The sequence below is a fragment of the Spea bombifrons genome, chromosome 13 (assembly GCF_027358695.1).
Source record: "Spea bombifrons isolate aSpeBom1 chromosome 13, aSpeBom1.2.pri, whole genome shotgun sequence".
Lineage (NCBI taxonomy): Eukaryota > Metazoa > Chordata > Amphibia > Anura > Pelobatidae > Spea > Spea bombifrons.
Window position 1 is genome coordinate 7,838,827 of NC_071099.1, and position 26,954 is coordinate 7,865,780.

Consider the following 26,954-nt stretch of genomic DNA (forward strand, 5'->3'; position numbering starts at 1 on the left):
ACAAATATAAGCTCTTCCATGCTGCATGGTTGAATCAAAAATGAAAACTTTTTTTATGCAATGGACACATGACATTTTTTAAAGGTATATGTCTATTTATAGTTCAGTATGCAAACGTTATTTTAAGATGCTTATCCAACAAATAAGCTTCTAGATTACCTTTTCTTTTCCATTTTCATCATGATCACATACTTCATTGTGGAATCCACCAGTAGTTATCTAACAGAAAGGAATAAAAGTGATTCATAGTAATATTTGTCCATTGAAGTGTACAGCATTTTTTCATTCAGAACAATAGCCTGCAAATGATATACTCGTAAACAGGAAACATAACGTCAAACATAACCTTCTTCCTAAAGTTATAAAATTATGTGTACAGTGCCTACAGTTGGTTACTGACCAATAAGGAGCTTTCTCTCTTCCTTGATTGAAGCCTCTATTACAGAACTTTCATGTCTACATTTAAACAATAAACACGTGAGACTTCGAGCAGGGATAAGGCTGCCGATCATCTAATCGGCAGCTTCACTGCACTATAGAAAGGTTTCTTCCATGACTGCAGAGATATGTGCGCAGAGTTCCAACATCTAAAGGATATGTGGTTGGCTTCCTGAGTACACTTTGCTATCAATGTATCACCTACATGGTTGGTATTCTAAGTGTAAAAGCTCAAACAAGCTAGGTGGCTGCCTAGGGCAATGAGATGATATGGGGCACCACCATGATGGGTTTTCCTAAGTTAACAAGCAAGTACGTGCACTAAGTTAACAAGCAAGTACGTGCACAAAGCATAGGATCAACTGAGACCCTAAATGACCCTATTCCCCTAATTACTTTCTCCTTACTACATATAGTCTTGCAGGGGCATTGATGTAGTGACTAAGGCATTCCAGTGGGGGGAGAGCATGTTTCTACCTTTGACCTTGCCTGCAAATGCATGCTATTTCCAGAGTGGGGGGGGGAAGCATGTTTCTACCTTTGACCTTACCTGCAAATGCATGCTAAGCGACATAAAATACTGTACTTGGTGATGCCATGAAACCAGATGTCCTTTCACAGACAAAATCAACTCTGTAATGTTCAATGCCGTGAACACAACATAGTTAAATCAGAATTACCACCTGGGTGGCGAACCCAGGTCAACATGGAGATTAGTACATGTGTATTGGGATAATAATAACTAAGTAAACAACATAAGAACTTTGCTGTAAACACATTGCTTACCATTCTAGTCACATCTCTAGAGAATGCAACACCTTTATTTGAGCGCTGTTCCTGGGACCCTGAGCTGCTGCCTCCAATTGAATTCTTTCTTATTATTCCTGTGAAATGTGAATAATATAATTGTCCTTTAGAAAATATATGCTGGAGTTATTTCATTTGTATATTATCCTAGTATAGCTCATATGTGCATACTTGTGTAATGATACCTAAAACTATATGTCTTTTCAAGTCTTTTAATTATGAGCTGAAATGTCAGGCGGCTCAAGGGTGTGTGGTCTGGAGGGCACTAAGACAAGCTGCATAGAAAGAGACTTCAGCACAAAAGCATGTTTTCACTGTAGTAACTGGCCAAGTCACACTGGGGTCAGCGTGCTAAATAAGTGGATCCTTCCATGCAGGAACTAGATGAGAACCGTGAATAAATAAGTTGTGTGTTTTATTTTTGTCCGGTAGTCTGCTTGCATTTAGGAAGCGGCTTGTCTGACCACATAAACCCCCTGGGGCCGCCAGAACTGCGCATGCCAGAACCAGGAGGTACAATTTGGATTTACCTGCCCACACCAACTAAAAGTACAATATGTAAACATGGCCTGTGGCTAGCATATCTCACTCATTGCACTACAGCTAATATTCATGATTCATGCTGAATATTCATAATATAGTTCAAGTTAATATTCAAATTATTCCTGTTAAAATTTTTACACACATTTTTCAAACACACAATTATTAATACCTACGGCCAACCAAAAATTGCCGTTGCATATATACCTAAAATAGTTACCGAAACACACTCACCAAGGGACTTGCTAAGAGAGACATTTTTAAAAACTCCTGAGTGCTTAACGCCCTGTTAAGCACATATTGTTTGTTTTTTTTGTCCTGACTCTCCCTCCTTCTGACACTATTTTGTGCTTTTTGTATCCTTGGCTCTGACCGCTTCTTGTCTCCTGGATTTTAGTTTTTGCCTGCTGCCTGCCCCTCGATTATGACAGACTTTTCTATTTGTTTGCTGCCTGTCCTTGACCCTTGGATTGTGTTATGGATTTCTAATAGGAGCTGCTAAACGAGGAGGTGATGTCTCCTTTAACTGAAGCCTTGCCCCTCCCGCTGCCTGTAACATCCCCTTCAGCTCCTTGCTAGACCGTGGGGAGTGAAGAGCAGGCAACCAAAGAAAACAATTGACTGGAACGGGAGGATCGGCACCCTACAGCATACCATGCCTCCCCTCCTTGGAGGCGCAGGAGGAACAAGCCCTGCGACTCGTACCTGACAGGTAAGGTGCCTGACAGTATCAATGGCTTTCAAGCTCGACAGTAGTTTGAGAGAAAGATAGACAGAAGGCCAAAAGGTCTAAAGGTCTCTTTTTCGGTCTCCTCGACCCATGTTGGTTCCTTGTCCATCTGTTCCTACTTTAGCATCTGAAGAACCCATGCAGTTAGGGGCTACTGATCTATTGCTGGTTATAAATGCCCACTGAAGATTGGGGGGTCTTTGCCTCTACTGTGGTCAGAAGGGTTACTACTCCAGATCTTGTAGGTAGAACACTATCGCACTCAGGCCAAGTAAGGGAGCCTTGCCTGAATGACTCTATTGCTGCTCACCCTGCTGGAAGGGATTGTTTCCTAGTTCCTGTAACCATAGAATAGAATGATATCTCAGTTTCTACCTTTGTCATGCCAACACCATAGCTGTGGGTTATTTCATTGACTCATCTTTTGTTTCTAAATGTCAAATACCTGTTTTCAAGTTATTTCCACTTATTAGTGTCTCCACTATTGATTTGATATCCCTTACATTGAGCTACCCAACAAACCTCTCCTCTACTTCTTTTGCTGGAGTACTACATCTGGAATCAATGATATTTCATGTCATTTCATCGCCCAAATTCCCCATTATTTGGGGTTTCGGGTGGCTACAGGTGCATAACCATAAGATCAAGTGGCAGAGGGGTGATATTACCTCCTGGAGAAATTCCCGTACCTCACACTGTAAGTCTTAGTTAAGTCTATGTACATTTCCACTGTCGTGCCCTCTACTTTGCCCGGTTCATATAAAGAATATGCAAAAAAAAAAAAAACAACAAGCCAAGGAACTTCCACCCTATGGCACTTATAATTGCCTGATTGAGCTGCTCCCTGGTCACTACCCAAGTCTTAGGTCTAGAAGAATGTGTTAAGGATAATCTTCAGAGAGGTTTTGTTCATAAATCGATTTCTCCTGCAGGTGCTGGTTTCTTCTTTATTTAGAAAAAAAAATGTAGGGTTGAGACTGTTCATGGATTCGCTAATTACAATCAAAAGTTCATTAAGAATTTTTCGCCACCATGGACCCACTCACTGCCATGACGGTGGCAGATTGTAAACGTTGCTCTGCTTGATCCTTTGCCTGTTATGGTGAAAACAGGCAAACATCTGCCGCACCTCCCTCGCGACTCCCCATCCATAGGAGAATTAAATTCAAAATACTCACTCACAAATATTCACTTATCACCTCCTCCCACGCCCGCTCGCTATATATAAGGTGCGCTTCACTCCAGTCTGGGGATGTGGCCTACAACAGAGATGTGCTGCCCAGGTAGAGGTAACAGAGCACGAGGACCCCCAGGAACAGGAAGAGGACTCCTCTGGGAAGTAAGTGATGGGTCAGGAACCTGACAGTTCTCCCCTTTATTTTTTTAGTGTGATGAATCCTTGTTGAAGAATACGGACACGTTCAGCAACAGTTGGTATCTTTGGCAGGTCCATGAAGAAGGTTAGATCAAGTCCGCAATTGGCCTTGAATGGAGACATACCTATAGATCGTAGTTGACTGTTGTAGATATATTCAGCCAACGGTAACAGTTGTAGCCAATTATCTTGTAAATGGGTGATGTAATCTTGTAGATATTGTTCAAGTATCTGGTTGACCCTCCGTTTGGGCTTTTGTCTGTTGATGATATGCCCAGGAGAGCACACGTTTTGAGTCTGGCAAAAGGCTGCCCAGAACCAGGAGGAAAACTGTACTCCTCTGTCAGACACAATCGAATGGTGTACTCCATGTAATCGGAAGACTTGTTGTATGAACAAATCTGCTGTTACCTGTCAGGACTCGGGTAATCAGGTCAGTAAGAGCCCATGTGCAGGGAATACTTGGGGTTCGGTCTGTAACCCACGGTGCATGATTATACAAACAAAGACACCACAAGCAGAAATCCAGGTAATGCAATGTATTGTATGTATAATAAGGGTAATACAGTCTGTAAGCAAGAAACCGGACTTATGGCAGGATAAATAAATACCGGTAATAAGTCTTTTGGCAGGGAGCCCACTTGAAAGGGCACGAAAGGCACAGAGCCTGCTTGGAAGGGCATGAAAGGCACAGAGCCAGCTTGGAAGGGCACGAAAGGCACAGAGCCCGCTTGGAAGGGCATGAAAGGCACAGAGCCCGCTTGGAAGGGCACGAAAGGCACAGAGCCCGCTTGGAAGGGCACAAAAGGCACAGAGCCCACTTGGAAGGGCACGAAAGGCACAGGGCCCACTTGGAAGGGCACGAAAAGCACAGAGCCCACTTAGAAGGGCACGAAAGGCACAGAGCCAACTTGGAAGGGTACGAAAGGCAAAGAGCCCACTTGGAAGGGTACGAAAGGCAGGGAATCCACTTGATCAGGACACAAAGCAGGTAACCAGGAACGGTACAGGTGCAGAGCCACAGACTTCCATACAAAAGCCCTGACTGAACGGCAGGGCAGGTTCATAAAGGCAGGGTAATCCAGGTAACAAGGCCCAGCTGGATGGATTGATTAGGGCTCAACTCAGGTAATAAGGTACATCCGATACTAGTAATTGAGTTCTGCGTGCTCCAGAGGGCGGCCACCAGTGGTAGCAGATATATATATATATATACCACAGGTATGAAAAATCCATGGTTCAAGCAGCGAAAAAGTGGTTCCTGACATTACCTGTCAGACACTTGCTGGTGTCTGTATTAGCAGGGTAGAAGGAGCCCAGAATGCAGGACTACTGGTGGTAACAGGAACAGTCCAGAGTAGTAGAGATAGGGCACGATAACTAAATCAGGTAGAGGCAATACGCCAAAATAACATAATCAGGTCACAGGCAAGGGTCAGGTCCAGGCAGCAATCAAGTAGCGTAATCAGGTCACAGGCAAGGGTCAGGTCCCGGCAGCAATCAAATAGCGTAATCAGGTCTCAGGCAAGGGTCAGGTCAAGGCAGCAATCAAATAGTGTAATCAGGTCACAGGCAAGGGTCAGGTAACAGATCATTTAGGATACAAATAGGTTGAGGCGCACAGTACTGGGAACGCTGTGTAGGGCACAGAGCGTCTCAGAATATCTGAGCGCCGACATAAGGGAGCTTGAGGGTTTTATAGAGATCCTAGACGTGGAGTCTGACGTCACGTCTAGATCTCCACCCACTGTTCCGCCCCCAACCACCTCTTCCCTGTGAGACGGCAACAGAGGTGCCGCCCCTCCAGGGGAAACCTCCAACCTTACTCCTCCCCCTCCCTCCTGCACACTGTTAGCAGGAGGAGAGGAACTTAAGGCGGCGTGCTGGAGCGCCGCCCCCTTCATGGGGACCTGCATCGCGTCGCCGGCGTGAAGAACACACCGCCCGAGCCGGCGGCAGGGACAGAAACCCTGCCGCGAGCAGACGCGGTCTGCCACGGGAGGTAAGTCCCGTACCTCGAACGGCACGTACCGTACGCCGGACGGTACGTGCCTTACATTACCGTTGCTGTAGGTACACTGGATACTGGAATGAAGTGAGACATTTTAGTACGGCGATCCACCATGATGGTATTGTGTCTTTGGGAGAGTGGGAGATCGACTGGGGACTGAGATGTCTTCCCAGGGTTGTGTTGGAATAGCCAAGGGTTGAAGTAATCCTGTGGTCTTGGTGTTCAGGCCTTTGTCACGTGCACAGGTATCACAAGATCAAACGTATTGGATATCACGCACCATTCCTGGCCACTAGAAAGTCCTGCAGACTAGGTCCAAGGTCTTACAGACACCGCCATGTCCAGCAAAGGAGTGATCATGTACAGCCTAGAATAAATAGGCTATTGCTTTTAAGGGTACAAAGATGAGTTCTTCTTTGTACAGAAGTCCTTGTTCATTACGGAGAGGAGGGAGTCCGGCTGTTGTCTGGTCTTGGTTTTTCTTGGTCCCTGCTATAATAGAATGTATGACCAGAAAATAGTTAGGTTGAAGTATTGTGTCTTCTTGAGGAGTTTAATTGTGCTTGTTCTCATAGAGTCTGGATAATGTGTCAGCCTAGACGTCCTCCTGGGCGGTAGGTGATATGTAGAAGGAACCTCGGAAAGAACAGAGCCGATCTGGCTTGCCTGGGGCGAAGTCGATGTGCCCTTCTTAAGTCCGAATTGAATAGCTGCTCTTGGTAACAGATTGATAGAGCAGTCTTAGGACAGTGGTAGCTGTTTTGCCTCCTTTTTGTCAAATACTATGGTGAAGTTCTGTTGAGTCATTGTGTACAAGGAATATGGAGGAGGGAATCTGACAATGCTGTTGGGAATAATCCAATGTGAGGTTGACCTCTCTGATATTCCATTGAATGATCAGTTTGTGTTGTTGAAGCCTACACACTCAGTGCCTGCACCTAAGCCTCTTCACTGTTGGGTTCATCTAAATCCCTGTCCACTTAGTTTGGGGTCCTACTCTTTGCTAGGTGACTCAGAAGTTAAGAAATTGCAGTGAGTGCTCATGACAGAGGTCAGGACAGTATCACTGTACTCAGGAGATGTTGCTGAACACATATTGGTGTGTTGTTTTGCTGTGACACATACCAGGAGCTATTAATACATACCTAAAGTACAATGTGTGTGAAAAAAACAAAAACAAAAGAAACTGCTACAACAGTCTTTGACAAAGGCTGGTGGTAGAATTAGTGCATGCTAAGAGTTAAATACTAGCATTTAACATACTCTGAGATGTCTAATTTTCAAATGGGTGCAGATCTGAAAAAAACTCCAACATTTTTTAAATAGTAATATGGTACAATATGCCCTATAACTTTCAAAAACAAAACATATAGTATTTAAACCCCTTAAGGACCGGGCTTATTTTTCTTTTTGTACCCTTTGGGACCGAGGCTGTTTTAACACTTATGCAGTGCTTATGTTCAGCTGTAATTTTTTTCAGGACAAGATGGGCTTTCTTCAGATGCCATTATTTTGATCATATCGTCTTATTTACTTAAAAAAAAAAACATGGTGAAAGTTTGAAAAAACCCCCACCTTTTATGACTTCTATTTGAAAAATCTTTTACTCACCTACAAAAGGAACTAGCTAAATAGATTCTACTATTTGTCCTGAGTTTATTACCGTATTTGCTCGATTATAAGACGACCCTGATTATAAGACGACCCCCCAAAATCTAAATATTAATTTAGGAAAAAAACAAAAAGCCTGAATATAAGACTACCCTATAGGAAAAAAAAGTTTTACTAGTAAATGTTAATTCATGTAAACATTTTTTTCATATTTAATAAAAGCTATGATTGAGAAAAATATATATTTTTTTATTTCCTTTTATTTGCCAACCTGCCCCCCCCCAGTTATGCACATCTGCCCCCAAGGTTGCCACTCTGCCCCCAGAAATGCCTTAATCCCCGTTTATTTGCCACTCTGCCCCATGATGTGCCTTTTAACCCTCTATATGCCACTCTGCCTCCAGAAATGTCTTATACCCTCCTATATGCCACTCTGCCCCATGATATGCCTTTTAACCCCCTATATGCCAGAGTGGCATATAGGGGGTTAAAAGGCATTTCTGGAGGTGTATATATATATATATATATATATATATATATATATATATATATATAACTGCTAACAGCAATCAAACTCCTATCAAGCCAAGGCAGCCAGTACATGCTGGAACCTGGGGATGATAGGAGTTTGAGTACAGCCTCCCTATGCCATGCTACCACCCCCCCTTACACATCCATGCTATCACACACACACTCATTCACAAACATTTAAACACTCATTCATTCCATTAATCACACATACACACACACACTAAAACCCCCACCCCCTTACCTGAACTGCAGATCTCCCACTTGCAGACTTCTGCAGGGGGCGAGCAACTTCTCTGGCCACGCCCCCAGAGGAAGGAGGGGGAGGCAGAATTATGTGACACTCTGCTAGCTTCCTGCTGCTAATAGAAGAGACGCTGCTCGGGACCAAAGCACCGGTAAGCAGCCCGGCCCCAGCAGACATTTTTTTGAGGTCTAATTAGAAGACGACCTCGATTATAAGACGAGGGGCATTTTTCAGAGCATTTGCTCTGAAAAAAACCTCGTCTTATAATCGAGCAAATACGGTATTTCCAAACCTTTTTTTTCCCCAAATCTGGTCATTCTGCCGCCATCTCCTCTCTGGAACATCTTTGAAGCTGGTTAACTCAGTTTATCCCCATCAAACCATATATTGCTGGTACCAATACCAAATGCTGGTATTTTAACCCTTTTCATGCATGATATTCTACCACCAGCCTTTGCCAAAGTTTGTGGTAGTATTTTTATTTTTGTATTTTTTTCACACAAATTGTACTTCAGGAATGAATTCATAGCTCCTGCTATGCGGCACAACAACACCCCAATTTGTGTTCAGCAACATCTCCTGAGTTCAGTGATACCCCACATGCATGGGTTTGTCGGGTTGTTTTGGAATTAAAATGCCACATTTGGGAAGTGTGCTTTTTTTCTCCATTTTGGTCAGTCTGTGCCTACGCCCTATCTTTTGAGCCCGGCCACTCCAATTTACCCCATCAAATCATTCATTTTTTAGTAAATTAGACACCCCTTGGGTATTTGAAATGCTTTCATTTTAACTCTTTCTATGTCGAGATTTTTGAGAAGATAAAGCACTAATAATAAACTTTATTTTTATTTTAGTTATTTTCTTTTTGGACTTTTTTGTTTTTTTACATTTTGGTGGTACTGGATGGGTCCTCTGGTGACATCACTGCATAATTATTTTTAAATGTTAGCACATTTTTTTTGTTTTTCTAGCAAATTTGTTTCATATTTTTGAATATTTTACTAATCACATTGTGATTAGAAAGCTGGGCTCCATTGACTTGAATACAGTACCTGTATTCAACCTGCAAGTGGAGCCAGATTCTCAGGAGGGTCTGGAGAGACTCTCTTGAGGATTCTTTTCAACTTCATTGTTTTTTTTTAAAGGGCGCATTTCACCATTGATCACCTCCTAAACTCTTTCAAAAAGTGCGTCCGCCGCCCCCGGGGAGGGGCCAGACATGGCCCGTGATGCCGATCCCGGCGTTACTGAATGCCTCGACAACGCCGTTTAATCACGCCGTTTAATCGTTGATCACTTTCTAAGCTTATTTCATTTAATGACGATTCAGGACCGTCAAAGGTTGTTAACAGACCGTTTTTGCGTGATGGCCCTGAACCGTCAAAGGTCGCTAAGGGGTTAAACTCAGGACAAGTAGTAGAATCTATTTAGCAGGTTTTTTCATTTTTGGAGATGAATTAAAGATTTTTCAAATAAATCCATTTTTCACCATATTTTTTTTAAAATTAGATAATATGATATGAAAATGATATGTAAAGACAGCCCTTCTTGTCCCCAAAAATATAAAATTTGTCTGAGAGAGATTAAAATTTACAGCTAAACAGTTTCACTGTAATTAGGGTTAACATAAATAAAAAACACTTCTGTCCTTAAGGAGTTAAAATGTCTATGTTTTTAAGAAGATAGAATTGGTCTAGCTTAGCTTACCAGTTGCTGGCAGAAGCTCTAGCCTTTGCAGACTATTCCGCCTGGATGGGTTAAAGCTGCCTTTAGAGAGGCGCCTCTGTCGGCTAGACAGCATGGCTGCAGGAGAAACAATACCTGGAGGAGGTACCTTTCCCATTCGATAATACAACTCTTCAATCTCTTTTTTCTGTATGGCTTGTAACACCTGCACTTCAGACATGTGTCTGCAAAGTAGACAAGAAAAAACAATTTAGAAGTAAATTAAACACAGGAAGTACGTAAAACCTTCATTGCCATGTTATTTTAAATTTTATTTTGCGTAACAGTTCTGCTAGGATTTTTTTTAGAGCCTTCTGCTATAATGTTATGCTATTTCAAATTTGTAGTTTCCATTGTACATTTCAAAAAGCTTTTTAAAAACACTTAAGTTAAATCATATTATAAAAACTTTAAATGATATCATAAAACCATTGAAAATGTTATTTTTACTAAAAAAACAGAGCTTTTAGTAAAACTGTAGCAAATATGTGAACAGCACTGCAGCACATCACATTTTAGCTCTCACTTCACCATCCTGGCTATTTACAATATAGGAGACTGCCTGGCGTGTACAGTACTGTGCAAAATGTTTAGAGAAGTAACCACAGCTCTGTGAATTAAGGCAGCCTCACTTGCTTTCATGGTGCTCACCACTGTGTCTACGGTCATCAACCTCTGTCTACCTTAAAATTTCTGAATAGGAGAAACCTTGCTGATGCTTCAATTACTGATTGTGTTTCAGCTTACATACTAAATTGATGATCATTAGCACATGTTTGATATAATTGTTTTATCATACACCTAACTATATGCCTTCAAAATCCCTGACATTGGCTTTTGCAGGAACTGCTGCATTTAGCTTAGACCAGCAGGCGGATCGTGACCTGGGGCGTATCTAGCCTCATTGACAGGAGTGAGGAGTTACAAGCAAAGAAGGAGAGTATTTTTATTTTTATTGCAAGGTGGAGCACTGTATTTGTGTGGTGTTCAATATAAAGTTTGGTTTAAAAAAGGGTAAAGGCTTTTTCAGGTGTGTTGCTAGTTAAGTAACCTTCTCTGTGAATCCTACTTGCCTTTTGCAGGCACTTCTGCATTTAGCTTGGACAAGCAGGCAAATGTTGAGCTGGGGGTGAGGAGTTACAAGCAAAGAAGAAGAGTATTTTTATTGCAAGAGAGCACTGTGTTTGTATGGTGTTTAGTGTAAAGTTTTGTTAAAAAAAAGATAAGGTGGTTGATCAGATGTCCCCGGTCTCCGGTGACAGTCCTTGGATTGAGGACACTCTCCCTGGACAAATTATGTCCCCGGATGCTTAACTGTGCGTTGCTCGCACAATGTGTCAGAGCAAAGTCTCTTGAATCCACCCAGGGGAAGCAGGAAACCAGCAGAATCATGTGAATTTTAGTTTTTTTTTGCCTTCTTTTGGATCAAGAATAGAAAGGTTAGGTAGAAGAGTTGAACTTGATGGACTTAGGTCTTTTTTCAACCTTATGAACTATGAATTCATGCCACACCAGATGATACCGCTCCGTTCCTGCTTCCCCTGGGCAGTGCCTGTCCTGATGTGTGTGTCTAGGTGTCAGCAAAGCCTGTCCTGGTGTGAATGTCGGTGTGGCAGAGCCTGTCCTAGTGTGTGTTTCTGTGTCGGTGTGGCAGAGCCTGTCCAGGTGTGTGTGTTTGGGTGTTGGTGTGGCAGAGCCTGTCCTTTTGTGTGTGTTTGGGTGTCAGTGTGGCAGAGGCTGTCCCGGTGTGTGTGTTTTGGTGTCGACGTGGCAGAGCCTGTCCTGGTGTCTGTGTTTCTTGGTGTTGGTGTGGCAGAGCCTCTCCTGGTGTGTGTCTAGGTGTTGGTGTGGCAGAGCCTGTCCTGGTGTGTGTGTTTGGGTGTCAGTGTGTCAGAGCCTGTTGTGGTGTGTGTGTGTTTGGGTGTCTGTGTGGCAGAGCCTGTAGTGGTGTGTGTGTTTGGGTGTCTGTGTGGCAGAGCCTGTTGTGGTGTGTGTGTTTGGGTGTCGGTGTGGCAGAGCCTGTCGCTGTGTGTGTGTTTGGGTGTCGGTGTGGCAGATCCTGTCCCGGTGTGTGTCTGGGTGTCGGTGTGGCAGGCACTGCTGCATTTAGCTTTGACAAGCAGGTGAATCTTGCTGACATCTCTTAAGTGACATCTCTAAGTGAGGAGTTAAAACGCAAGAAGGAGGGTAAAGTATAATTCCTTGTAATTTCACATATACCGTATTTACTCGATTATATGACGACCCTGATTATAAGACGACCCCCCAAATCTTAGTATTAATTTAGGAAAAAACTGAAAAAGCCTGATTATAAGATGACCCTATAGGAAAAAAGTTTTACCAGTAAATGTTAATTCATTTAAACTATTTTTTTAATAAAAGCTATGATTGAGAAAAATATTTTGGTTTTATTTCCTTCTATTTTCCAACCTGCCCCCCAGTTTTGCACATCTGCCCCAGATATGCCTTATACCCCCTATATGCCACTGTGCCCCATGATATGCCTTTTAACCCTCTAAATGCCACTGTGCCCCATGATATGCCTTTTAACCCTATATGCCACTGTGCCCCATGATATGCCTTTTAACCCTATATGCCACTCTGGCACTTAGAGGGTTAAAAGGCATATTATGGGGAAGAGTGGCATATAGGGAGGTTTAAGGCATTTCAGGAGGCAGAGTGGCATTAAGGGGGTTAAAAGGCATTTCACAGAGCACCCTGCCTCCAGAAATGCCTTATGCCCCCCATTTAATATATATATAGATATACAGTGTCTCAGAAAAGTGAGTACACCCCTTACATTTTTGTAAATACTTTATTATATATTTTAGTAGTAGTGAGTGTACAGCCTGTATAACAGTTGAAATTAGCTGTCCCCTCAAAATAACGCACACCCATTAATGTCTAAACCTTGGCAACAAAAGTGAGTACACCCCTAAGTGGAAATGTCCAAATTGGGCCCAAAGTATCAATATTTTGTGTAGCCACCATTTTTTTCAGCACTGCCTTAAGCCTCTAGGGCATGAAGTTCACAGGTTGCCACTGGAGTCCTCTTCCACTCCTTCATGACGACCTCACAGAGCTGGTGGATGTTAGACACCATGCGCTCCCCCACCTTCTGTTTGAGGATGCCCCACAGATGCTCAATAGGGTTTAGGTCTGGAGACATGCTTGGCCAATCCATCATCTTTAGCAAGGCTGTGGTCGTCTTGGAGGTGTGTTTGGGGTCATTATCATGTTGGAATACTGTCCTGCTGCCCAGTCTCCGAACGGAGGGGATCATGCGCTGCTTCATTATGTCACAGTACATGTTGGTTGTGATGGGAAAGACCTGTACCCCGACTGGGTACACCCATCAGACGATCCTTCCTTCTCCCCATGGCCACCGGGAACACGAAACTTCAACCATCAGGCAGGACTAGCAATGGAGACAGCAAGAATCATAGCTCTTCGGGACCTCGTCGGCACTGTAGTATACAGAAGTATAGCAATACAGTCCTTTACCGCCCTGACAAGGGCAGCACCGAGGCCTACCCCAATAACAAGACAAGGCTCACATTGAGGTAAAACAGGAACTTCCTTGTCACGGAGCTGGCTATTCCAACCGACTATCTCTGCTATCTTGTGCTCCCTTAACCTGGGACAATACACTCTCTCCCTGGTTCCCCAGTCACTAGCGGAGACTCAGTGTAGGGTATAACATTAAGAACGCTTTATTGTACACAGGCACAGGTAAATATATATCCACATAATCATATCAACACACAGAATGAGAAATCAGAGTAACATAACCGCCCCTTTAGCTGGGGGATTCGGGTCTCCCAGGAACAATAGGGGAGATAAAGGGATTAGCCTCAAACAGACCCCCACCTCTGATATCTTCCACCGATAGTCAGATAGAAGCCCTGGCTGGGCACTCTGTGAAGATAATGCTGTCCGGTTCACAGAGGGCATAGTGGGGCAAGAAGCTATTCTAGCCGCCCAGCAGTTCCAAAAGTAAAACCTGTATGTCCTGGTACTGTGCCTGGTGGTGTGGGCGGCAGAGGGCAACTTCTGGGTCGGGGCAATACGAAAAAGGGGTATACCATAGAAACTGGGTTCCAGGCGAACGGGTGGTTGGGCTGCATAATATTCACAGCGGTGTGCCTGAAGGGACGAGTCTGTCACATTAGCATTCATGGTTCCTTCAATGAATTGTAGCTCCCCAGTGCCTGCAGCTCTCATGCAGGCCCAGACCATGACACTCCCACCACCATGCTTGACTGTAGGCAAGACACACTTGTCTTTGTACTCCTCACCTAGTTGCCGCCACACACGCTTGATGCCATCTGAACCAAATAAGTTTATCTTGGTCTCATCGGACCACAGGACATGGTTCCAGCAATCCATGTCCTTAGTCTGCTTGTCTTCAGCAAACCGTTTGCAGGCTTTCTTGTGCATCATCTTTAGAAGAGGCTTCCTTCTGGGACGACAGCCATGCAGACCAATTTGATGTAGTGTGAGGCGTATGGTCTGAGCACTGACAGGCTGACCCCCCACCTCTTCAACCTCTACAGCAATGCTGGCAGCACTCATACATAGTTTTCCCAAAGACAACCTCTGGATATGACGCTGAGCATGTGCAAACTTCTTTGGTCGACCATGGTGAGGCCTGCTCTGAGTGGAACCTGTCCTGTGAAACCACTGTATGGTCAGTTTTAGGGTCTTGGCAATCTTCTTATAGCCTAGGCCATCTTTATGTAGAGCAACAATTCTTTTTTCAGATCCTCAGAGAGTTATTTGCCATGAGGTGCCATGTTGTACTTCCAGTGACCAGTATGAGAGAGTGTGAAAGCGATAACAACAAATTTAACACACCTGCTACACATTCACACCCAAGACCTTGTAACACTAATGAGTCACGAGATACCGGGGAGCTGAAATGGCTAATTGGGCCCAATTTGGACATTTCCACTTAGGAGTGTACTCACTTTTGTTTCCAAGGTTTAGACATTAATGGCTGTGTGTTGAGTTATATTTGAGGGGACAGCAAATTTACACTGTTATACAGGCTGTACACTCACTACTCTACATTGTAGCAGAGCGGCATTTCTTCAGTGTTCTCACATGAAAAATATATAATAAAATATTTACATGTGAGGGGTGTACTCACTTTTGTGAGATACTGTATATATTGTGTGTCTTACATTAGTGAGCATGTTGGATAATGCCACTCAGTGCATGTCTTGTAACATGTATGCGCTCTTGGAGCAAGTTCTTTAAAAAAAGTAGCAACGTTCTTACACTTGTAACAGCGGTATGCTGTTACAAGTGTAAGAACGTTGCTACTTTTTTAAAAGAGGCAACTGACAACACTGAGGGTTATAGACAACATGGAGAGGAGCTTACGGAGCAGGCATTGGCTGGGGCCAGTATAGAGGGGGTGGAGATGAGGAAGAAGAGGACTCATGGGAAGGAAGCATCTCTGGGGCAGACTGACTCTAACAGCCTAGTAGCCTTTCCAGCATAGTGGGGAGCCATAAGGCAAGGAAGGCTAGACTCGCTAGGTGCTCGTGGTAGGAGATTCAATTATAAGGAGGGTTGATAGGGTAATCTGTCGCCAGGACCCCGAATGCCAAACAATATGCTGTCTCTCGGATGCTCGGGTTCAACATATTGCAGACCGGGTAGACAGGTTGTTGGGAGGGGCTGGAGATGATCCAGTGGTCATAGTACATATTGGTACTAACAACAAAGTTTAGGGCAGAAAAATAGGCAAAGGACCTACAAGGTAATATTCTCTGGAATATTACCAGTACCACATGCTACATCAGGGAGAACGCTTAGGGAGATCAATACATGGCTAATAGCTTGGTGTAAGAAAAAGGGATTTGGGGTTTTGGAGCACTGGGCAGACTTTGCAGTTGGCTACAGACTCTACAGCAGGGATGGACTACACCTCAATGATGAGAGGGCTGCAGTGCTAAGGGAGAGGGTGGCTAGATGAATCAAGGATCTTTTAACTAGGTTCTGGGGGAGCAGGATAAAGATAGAAATGAAGTGCTATCTAGAGTAAACTGGAAAGGGGGTCTAGCTATGGGAAAAGGGGGTGAGAGCAGTGGTGGGGTCAGGATAGACAATATGGAGCTACATAGAACAAAACCTGCAGTCATTAAGTATTTGTCAACTGATGAACCAAAAATGGGTAGTAACCTTACATGCCTTTTAGCAAATGCAAGAAGCTTGGCAAACAATATGGGTGTTTTGGTAAGTGATGAACAGTATAATTTGATCTGTATCACTGTAACGTGGTGGGATGATACGCTCTACTGGTCAGTTAATTACAAGATTACTTGATTGTTAGAGGTAAATAGAAAAGTGGACGGGATTTGTTTATATGCAAAGCCTAGTCTTAAGGAAGTAGTAAGTAATGTAGTAATGTGGAGACACTGTGGGTGGAGATTAGCCTAGATAGTAAAAAGTGTCACACACTACTTGTAGATGTATGCTACAAGCCACCAAACATTTGCAGTGAAGGAGAGGATCAACTATTATTACAAATTGAAAAGGCTGCAAATATGAATAAACATTTTAATTACCCAAATATAGATTGGAATAGCGGAACTAGTTCCACTAAGGGCAGCAAGTTTCTGAACCTGCTTAATGACAATTGTGATAATCCCCTCAGCAAGTAATGAGACAATATACTTCTAAGGGGAGTTAAAAACACAGGGAGACACATAGAAAAGTAATTGCAAAACATAATTTGTGTTTGCAAAGTACAGGACCAATCCCAACTCAATATCAGCGCTCCACAGTCTCTAATATTTAGGAAATATAGTAAAACCTGTACCAGGGAGAAAATCAGTAGAAATTGACCCCCTGTACCTACACACAGAAGTCTTTTCAAGTCCAGGGCCCATACTTGGTAAGGAGAAGGCTGGCTCTTAGGCATCTCAAGGGACCCCAGTGATGGAGGGTTCAGTGACATTTCTCCCCCTTTCGAGTGGGACTGGCCCAGGAGGAGACCCCAAACGGGTTGACTGTGTAGTCAGTCAGTTCATTTGGCCCATCAATGCCCTACCAAAACTGGTGCCCCAAACCATCTGCCCCTCCAAGAGCAGTACTCACCCGCCTTACCTCTGCCTGTCCCGAAAAATATAACTGCCGCTGGAGAGAAGTGCCAACTGCACCTTCTCTCTGGAGTCTGGGGAGAAGACAGGGTGATGAGGGCCCCTTCAATCCAGGGTTGGGGTTCTGAGCCAACTGTCCAGCATTTCTGGGGACCACAGGTGGACGCCACAGTCTCTTCCACTTGTATAGGATACATGTCCCCAGTGCTTGTTTTGTACAATCCTCTGCTTTTGCCACCTTTTCAGCTGGGGAGTGAGGATCTCAGGCAATTGCCCAACATTCCAGGAACCCAGGTGTGGAGATCGCAGTCCCATCCATCCCTCCTGGGTTAACATCCTGAGATGAAAGATCATTTAAATCTCCACACTCTAACCTTCGATGCAAGTGCTTCTGCTGGCACTGTGGAGACTGCAGTCCCATCCACTACCACAGTCTCTGGGGAAGGGAGCAGGCAGTGCCACTCTGCCCCAATGGCAGCTCTTCTGCTGGGTGGGTGCTAGTGGAGGCCGCAGTCTCACCCACTACACTCAGAAAACTTTCTTCCCTTTGCTGGGAAGGGAAGCCAATTGCATCCCCTCCCGGACCAACATCCTTAGATAGAAAATCAATTAAATCTACAACCTCTGAATCCGGTTGTGGAGTAAAGTCACAAAGTTTCGATATTGGATCTGGGTTAGCTGCCCAGTATCCCTGTGACTCAGGGGTGGAGACCGCAGTCCCTTCCACCCCCTCCTGGGTCAACATCCTCAGATGATCACTCCATAAAATCCACAAAATCTATGGTCACGGGCATACTGTTGAACACAGTCGAACAGCTCTTGATATGACTGTTCCAGTTCTCATTCTTGTGTGACCAAATAATCCAGGTCAGTCTACAGCTCAGGCATGTATGGGATATCCTCCGCCCTTAGCTCCTGGAGATCTTCCCCGGCACTCTGATACACTACCCAAGCCGTGATCCTTTTGCATGCTTTCAAATAATAATCCCGGGCTGCCAAAGCCATAACCCTCTGTGGGACCTTTATTCTCCAGCCCCGGACACAGCTGTGCTGCCTACCACCGCAGAGCCCGATATCCATTGTCCAACCTCAGCTCTGTCTGGACCAGCACCTCCAGCTCAGCCACCCATTCCTCTTTGGGCTGCTTCCCCTGGAACAGCATCAGCAACTTCAGCTGGAGCCAGAACCTTTCCTCAAATGTTAGGAGGCTTTTCCCTTTGTACTTAATTTCCAAGTGGAGAACCTCCCTCGAGAATATCAGGCGGCTATAATTCCTCTGGATCAGCTCTGTGTAGTTTACATCCATTCCCTTTCCTGGAGATAGATCCCAGTGGTAGTTTGGAATATCCCTCAGACTAGGAAGCAATCCCACCGCTTGCCACCATTGTCACGGAGCTGGATAGTCTGCTGACTTGCGCTCCCTTAGCCTGGAACAACACACTCTTTCCCCAGTTCCCAGTCACTAGCCGAGATTCAGTGTAGGGTAGAAATAAAATGAAGACTGCTGTATTTTTCACACACATGGCTGGATATAGCCAGTAAAGCACACATTAACATAAATCAAGATATTGCGATACAGTTAGTACAGTTAGACAATAGGGTCAGTAAAGGGATTAACAATACAATGGGGTCCCCAACTTCACTATTTATTACTGGTCAAAATCAATTCCAGGGAAAAGGATGGTTTAGCCAGGGTAAATGTCTGTAGTGGTAGAACTGGGGTGGGGGTGGGGTGACTGGCTTAAACAACATATTGGTGCACCATGGGGGGTGTCTGACATTAAACTGAAACAATGGCTTGTCACTCCCTGGTTGCATATCCTGGCTGTCTGACAGAGATAATCCCCTCAAGCAAATAATGAGACAATATACTTTTGGGGGTAGCTGAAAACATGGGGAGACACAGGGAAAAGTAATTGCAAAACATCATCTATGTTGGCAAAGTACAGGACCAATCCCAAATCAAAACAGCGTTCCACAGTCCTCAGACTCTCTCATATTTAGAAAATATAGTAAAACCTGTACCAGGGAGACAATCAGTAGAAACTGACCCCCTGTACCTACACACAAAGCCAGGGCCCATAGCCGGTAGGGAGTTAGCTGGGTCTCAGGCCTCTCCAGGGTCCGCAGTGATGGAGGGTTCCGTCATAATGCTCAAGCAATTTAATACTGTTAAGGTAGAAAAGGCCCCTGGGCCGGATGGTATACACCCAAGGGTACTTAAGTAGCTAACCCCAAGTCTGGCCTAACCATTATTACTGATCTTTCAATGAAGAAGTTAGTAAAAATATAGATCTGAGTGTGGCAGTAGATGTGATTTATCTGTACTTTGCTAAGGCATTTGATAAAGTTCCACATAAAAGGTTACTCTACAAATTAACAGAAATAGGCTAAGTGGCAAATGTCTGTATTTGAATAAAAAAATGGCTAAAAGATAGAATGCAGAGAGTTGTTGTTAATGGATGTTTCCCAGACTGTACACAGGTATTATGTGGAATGTCTATGGGGTCTGTTCTAGGTCCTCTTCCTTTTAATTTGTTTATTAATGATCTCCCAAGCTGCATTGAGAGCCATGTCACAGTTTTTGCTGGTGACACAAAATTAGGCAGGGTAATTCAGACTAATCTTGATGTTTCTTCTGTGCAGGAGGATATAGACAGAGTTGAGGAATGGGCGGGCAAGTGGCAGAGGAGGTTTAACATAGCTACATGCAAAGTTATGCATTATGGTAAAAATGATAACAATGCAACCTATACTATGAATGGAATATCCCTGGGGAAAAATACCAATGAGAAGGATTTAGTAATAATGGTAAGCAACAGACTTGGCAACTGTGCGCAATGCTAGTCAGCAGCTGCAAAGGCCAATGAGGTTTTGGCACGCATAAAACAGGGTATTGATTCATGGGAGGAGGATATCATCTTGCCTTTTTACAGGTCAATGGTAAGACCTCACCTTGAATATGTTGTATAATTCTGGGCACCGGTCCTTAAAAAAGACATTATGAAACTAGAAAAAAGTGCAAAGGAAGGCAAGAAAATTAATAAGGGGATTGGAAGATATTAGTTATGAAGAGAGACTAAAAAAGTTAAAATTATATACACTGGAAAAACAGCGTCTTAGAGGGGAATATGATAACCTTATATAAATATATGCAGGGCCAATATAAAGAGCTCTTCAGTGACCTGTGAATGAGTGTGTGTCTGCGTAAATGTATGGTGTTAAAGTGAATGCTTGTTAGTGTATGTAGTTGTGTGCATATGTTACGGTAGGCTATAAGTGTGTATGCCTATGATGTTTGCACACATGTGTGAGTATATGCTGTTAGCATGTTTTTGTGCATGTTACTGTAGGGTGTTAGAGAGTGTTTTGAGTGTATGAATGTTTGCACGGGTCTGTGTCAGTTTATGGTGTTACAGTATCACCCCTGGTGGTGTAAGGGAGAGGAGGGAGACATTGTGTGTATCTAACATATGTGAAAATGTATGATGTTAAAGTAAAAGTTAGAACAAGTTTGTGTGTTAGTATATGCACGTGTTTTAGTTACGTGGAAGATGGGGAATGAAGAAATACTGCACCCATGTGCTACTATCCTTAGGTTAAACTCTGTCAAAGGGGCATTTTTACCTGCAAGTGGAAGGGTGAGGGTGTCAACTGGGATAAAAAGCAGTATTTTGTTATTTTAAAAATATAATAAAAGCCAAAGTAAGTTGAGAAGCACAACAATAGTTATGCTTGTTTTTGTCTGGCACAGTAATAAAAAAACGTACTTTTGTCGAAGTAGCTGAAGCTCCTCAAATATTTCCTCATCTTCACTTTCGGTGTCATCGCTACTGAGATAAGAAATGCCTCTTGTGTAGTGCAGCCAGACCTGAACAGTGGAGATCTGCTGTGGTGTTTTTTCTGCCTTTTCTTCCTCACTAGAAGACCTTAAACTCATTGTCTCAGTAGTTGTACTTTTGTTCATCACACTTTCACTATCCATAATAGAGCTGAACTGACCATAGTCCACGAGCCTGGAATTATCATGGCAGCCATGTCTACTATCTTTGCCTGCATTGTTATTGATGACACATGAGCAGATATCATCTGAATCAACAGTTTCACAGTTTGTTGTAACAGGAGTTAACCCTTCCTTGTCACTGTTGTCTGTTGCATCATTTTCATTGCTGAAATCTTCAGGTTCTGGGCATCCACTCAAGTCTTGGTCACACACAGCTTTATGTGTGCTCCACAGCGGTGTGATTTCAGCATTTGAGCATTTTACCTCAGTTCCCTCATCTGTACTAATGTCGGTGTCCGAAGATGCTGTCTTGTATATCTCAGAAGCAGTGTCTTGAAATCCTGTTTCTGATTTCTGGGATTCTTCAGGGCTGCTACTTGAATTCTCCCCTAGACTGTTTTCTGTCAGATGTTTGGAGGTTGTGACATGGAACCTCCCTACAATCTTTGGTTGAGCATCTGTGGAAAGGAGACAGAGGATAAAAAATATATATTAATAGTGTAGTGAAAAGGAGGAAAGAAATAGGGGCATGATTAAAAGACATGTAATGGCATTAGAGGAAGAAGAACAAGGATGTAGCAAGATTTTGCAACAGAGAGTCTTCTTTGAAGACTGTAGTGTAGATAGAGAAAGAGGTGAGATGGAGAAGATAGTGATAATGAAAACTGGTGAAGAGTGGTGTGAAGACTGAGATACAGAAGGAGATGTCCTAGCATATGTGTCCATCATGGAATCGACATGCCCAAAGATGTTTTCTTTCCCATTCTCTCACCTCCCTCTTGTATTCCTTTTCCCTTTCTTTCTTTCTCCACTCCATATTCCCTCTTTTTCTATCACTCCTGCATTTCTGACTCCCTCCTCTTTTTCTCTCTCTCTCTCTCTCTACTTCTCTCTTTACTGCTTCTCCCTCTAATTCTCGCTTTATTGCTTCTCTTTCATGCCATTTCTCGGTACACTGCTTCTCTCCTTCCAGTCCTTAGTTTCTCATTCTCTCACCACTCATTTTTTCTTGTTCTCCCCCACTTTCCTCTCTCTCTTCCTCTTCTCCAAAATGAAATGGAGGGGACCAAGAGGCAGTGGTGGAGAGTGGTCAGCAGCAAAATTGCAATGAGGGCAAAAGAGGGGAGGCCTTTCTAAAATAAAGCTCTGATTAGACCATATTTAAAATTGGCAAATTCAGCTTCAAAAACACATTAGGGGTGTAAAACTGTAAATTTACAAATCAAACAATTCAATACTAGTAAACATCCTCAGTGAAACAAACATATGAGCAGCTACCATACAAGTCATAAAATAAGTTGAAGTTAATGACCGTACTTGTAGTGTATCATTCACTTGCTCCTCTCCTCTACCGCTATCTATTGGTGTCACTCACAACTCAGTTCTTCCCTCGGACAACTCATATCATCTTTTGGCTTCCAGTACCACCTATATGAAAATGACACCCTAATCTATATTTCTGCTCCAGACCTCTCACCCTCTCTTTTAACTTGCCTCATCAACCGTCTTTCAGGAATTGCATCATGGATGGTGTCCCATTACCTAAAGCGCAACATCTCCAAGATAGAGTTTATGGTAATCCCGCCATCTGCTCTGTCAACAATTTCACCCATGTCACACCCCTCCTGAGGAATTCCCTTCCCTGTTCCGTCAGACTTTATCCCTCGTATGCAACTTTCGAAAGCTTTCTGAAAACACATCCTTTTGGGTACAACTTTTCTTCCCACTACTCACAAGAGCAGGGCCCTCTTCTCCTTTTGTACCAGTTGTTATTGTGTATGACTTAAAATGATCCCACTGATTGTAACAGCACTACGGAATCTGCTGATGCTTATCAATAAATGTAATGTAATTAAACTTAACTCAAAGTTTGTGGTGGTCAGTTGTGTATTTAGTTCAGAATCACTTACCAGTGATGTCATCACCTAGAGGCAGAGATTTCAGTGAGAGCTGGGGTGATGGAGAACAACACTCTATAGTAATGAGTTGTACCTTGAGAAGGGAAATAAAGGAATTAGCTTGTAGTTAATACTGATTAACTATTCACACATTAGGGTTGAACAGAGCTGCATAACTCCACTCCTACAGGGCCAGAAACAGGCCAGGAATTGTGTGTGCCCCTGCTTTAAGACTAGCGGTTTAATGAACATTGTGCTCAAGCCGGGACATCCAAACATTGTGGCTTGTTTGCACCCATCAAGGACTGCAATTGTGAAACACTAGGATACAGGAAGCTATGTTTCAGAAAGTCAACATAGTATTTTTTCACAAAAACAGTTTCATCTAAAAACGGAAATGAAATGGTAATTAAATAAAATATATAACTTGGACCACAGCAAGCATGGGTATTGGTCAGGTTGGTCAAGTGCCATGGTTCATAGACTTTTTCTAAAGGCTCCTTTATCACCAGTAGCCAAGTGCATTAATCAATCTACACAACCAGCTCTCTGGTGCTTTCTTTCAACTGAAAGTTAAAGTTAATTTATAGAAAGTTAAGTTATAGAGCTAAAACTATTTCAGCAGCCATTCATTGTGTCTTTTCCCTTCAAGTCTGACTCTTGGTTTCCTGCTGTCCAGAATAGTTGCATAGGAAAAAAAAACAAATTCGGCTTAATTTCATTGGCTCAGTTCAACTCTAGAAGACTTTGAAGCTTGCTATTCAAAGATGTTTAAAAGGCTAAATCTAAATTGTGGGTGCTATAAAGCATGCTCTTAGAAATGCATTTTAAAAATATTCCCACACATACTCAAGGGACTCTAAAATTATACTATACCACCCTTACTTTTCAAACCAAAGTACTGTATGTTTACAGTTATGGCCACTGGTCAAGCCTTAAAACAAGATCTGTGCATATCACAAAAAGTATGCGTACAAGTAAACACAAAACATTTTAACCCTTTTACTGTTGGAACACATTTTTAAAACCCAATACAAGTCACAAATACTCATAATGCAATACACATCATACATATTACCTGAAAAGGTAGGCCTGTTGATACAATCAGTTCACAGGCATGCCCTGCATAATTTTCACGTTCAATCATTATTTACATGTTTTTATCAATTAAAAAGCAAAGGACACTCAGCATCGTCAACCTTTTAAGGGTGATCACTAACCTCCTTTGCTCTTCTATTTTTGATAATGTAGCGTTTGAGGTGCACATAGAGGCAGCATTTGTACTGTCCAAATGTTTTAGGCAAGTATGAACAAATTATGTAATGTAGGAATGCCTTAAAAAGACATGTTAATGTTTTATTTGTGTTATTTTACAAAATGCAAAGTGAGAGAACAGAAGAAAACTCTAAATCAATATTTGGTGTGACCACCCTTTGCCTTTAAAACAGGATCAATTCTTCTAGGTATAGTTGAACATAGTTTTTTAAGGAACTCAACAGGTTGTTGAACTAACCACAGTTCTTCTGTGGATTTATGTAGCCTCAGATGCTTTTCTCTCATGTAATCCCAGACAGACTCTATGCAATCAGGACTCCTTGTTCTTCTATGCAGTGAAGATAGTTCTTAATGACTCTGGCTGTATGTTTGGAGTCGTCTACATGTTGCAAAGAAATTTGGGCCGATCAGATGCCTGCCTGATGCTTTTGTATGATGGATATGTATGTTTGTGAATGAGTAAATTAATTTGTTTGGGGCAAATATGGCATGTCCTATGCTTGTGCAGGTCCTGTGGATGCAATCTAGGTGCTAGGGGGTGCTGGCTGGGGGCATCACATAAATCAATACTAAAGGGGGTTGGGAGGTTGGGATATACAATGTGTGAAATACACAAGGGTGTGAGGGCATTAGGGTGACCACATCGGCCATGTTTTCCAGGACACATTACTTTAACATATTGCTGACCAGCCTAGATAAAATGTATGGGGGATGTACAGACTTATGGAAATGAACTAAATAGTCAGATATACATCCCCAATACTGCAAGGCAGCATTTTATCCAGGTTGGCGGCATCAATACACAAGGAGGGCAGCTGAGGCCATTATATAAAACAATACTCGAGGGAAGGGCAGGCTGGGGGCATAAATACACATGGTTCTGGCTGGTGGCGATACACAAGGGGGCAAAAACACAAAAGGAGGGTCAACGACAAAGCAGTGTGGAAAATACTTTTTTTTGTAATTATTGTTGTAGCTTAGCCTGTCCAGATGTTGCTGTCAGTGTGGCAGAGCCTGTCCTGGTGTGTGTTTCTGGGTGTCAGTGTGACAGAGCCTGTCCTGGTGTGTGTGTTTGGGTGCCGGTGTTGAAGAACCTGTCCTGGTGAGTGTGTCTTTGTGTAGGCGTGACAGAGCCTGTCCTGGTGTGTGTGTCTGGGTGTCTGTGTGGAAGAGCCTAAATCTGGTGTGTGTCTGGGTGTCGGTGTGGCAGAGCCGGTCTTGGTGTGTGTCTGGGTGTTGGTGTGGCAGAGCCTGTCCTGGTTTGTGTGTTTGGGTGTTAGTGTGGCAGAGCCTGTCCTGGTGTGTGTGTGCCGGTGTGGAAGAGCCTGTCCTGGTTTTTTTTATTTTTTTTTATGCTGCTAATGACCCTCCGTTATAAGAAACGCTAGCAACCGTTACTCAGCTGCTGAAACTGATGTTTGGACCATCCTTCCGCCCCCCGACTCCTCTGTCTGCAAAAGACTCAAAGGCCGGCGAGATTCAGCTTTTTTTTTTACTTCCAGTTCCAGTGTGCTGTTAGACTCTGCCTCAAGAGTCTTCTCAAGGAATATAATGACGCAATTGCTAGAAGCCACATTTCAAAGATATGTGAGTAAAGGGCTCTAGTGGCCCTAAATGCAGCTTGACTTATTGTTATCAACTCAGATTGTTTTCTGAAATAAGAAAAAAATTGAGTGACTCGTTCTCCATAAAATACTGTCAGATGTGTTTAAATATAAATCTCCGCCAATTTGTATTGTGACTGGTGTTGATGAGAGTGATTTTGTGAGATTTAAACATCTGAAGCTGACAATTGTGCCTAATTAATACAGAACGGCTGAAGTTTTGGCTACTAGAAACAATCAAAAGCAACCGGCTAACTACATCTGTTCCTTGTTAAGGTAGAACTTACTTAAGTTATCATAGGGACTTGCTTTCTATAAAATATTGTCAGCTCAAATATATATCTCCGCCAATTCTTATTGTGACTGGTGATGATGAAAGTGATTTTTTGAGATTTAACCTTCTGAAGCTAACAATTGTGCCTAATCAATACAGAACGGCTGAAGTCTTGATTATTAGAAACAATCGGAAGCAACTGGCTGATTACACCTGCTCCTTGTTAAGGCAGTACTTGTTCAAGTCACCATAGGGATTTGCTTTCCATAAAATATTGTCAGATTTGCTTAAACATATATCTCTGCCAATTTTTTTGGTGACTTGTGACGATGTGAGTGACTTTTTGAGATTTAACCATCTTGAACCTGACAATTGTGCCTAATTAATACAGAACAGCTGAAGTCTTGGTTGTGAGAAATAATTCAGAAGCAACCGGCTGATTACTTTTTAAAGGTAGAACTTGTTCAAGTCACCATAAAGATCCTTCTGACTACTTATTCTGACAACTTTAGTAGTACTCGGATTCATCTATTGGAGAAATACTGGAATACAGCAAACAAACTATCAAACCTGTATCAAATGACACAAACCTGTGCTTAGCAAACACTAAAATGAGCCAAACTAATATGGTGGGGCAGAAGTATTAGAGTTCCAGAAGTGAGAGTTTGGATTTGTTCCTTATAAATATGAAATTTGACTGTGATCAGCAGTTTTAAAAGACTTAACATACCTGTTTGGCGATGCTTATAGAGTCCTATTGATATACAGTGTCTTGG

The 26,954-nt window shown here is 42.9% G+C and overlaps 1 protein-coding gene and 1 long non-coding RNA gene across 2 annotated transcripts in view; both read right to left on the minus strand.

The window, feature by feature from the left end:
• The window catches only part of WNK4 (WNK lysine deficient protein kinase 4), a 166,401-nt gene that overhangs the window by 1,008 nt on the left and 138,439 nt on the right, over positions 1 to 26,954 (minus strand). Inside the window, exons 16-20 of the mRNA XM_053454206.1 lie at positions 23,038 to 23,119; positions 20,895 to 21,585; positions 9,995 to 10,197; positions 1,225 to 1,322; positions 160 to 219 (exon numbers count right to left, since the gene is read on the minus strand). Coding sequence (XP_053310181.1) covers positions 160 to 219; positions 1,225 to 1,322; positions 9,995 to 10,197; positions 20,895 to 21,585; positions 23,038 to 23,119 — 1,134 coding nt within the window. The remainder of the gene's footprint in view (positions 1 to 159; positions 220 to 1,224; positions 1,323 to 9,994; positions 10,198 to 20,894; positions 21,586 to 23,037; positions 23,120 to 26,954) is intronic.
• Positions 9,176 to 9,595, minus strand: LOC128472141 (uncharacterized). Its single transcript, XR_008346150.1, has 2 exons — positions 9,290 to 9,595; positions 9,176 to 9,254 (listed from the first exon to the last, which is right to left on the minus strand). It is a non-coding gene; the product is annotated as an uncharacterized LOC128472141 (long non-coding RNA).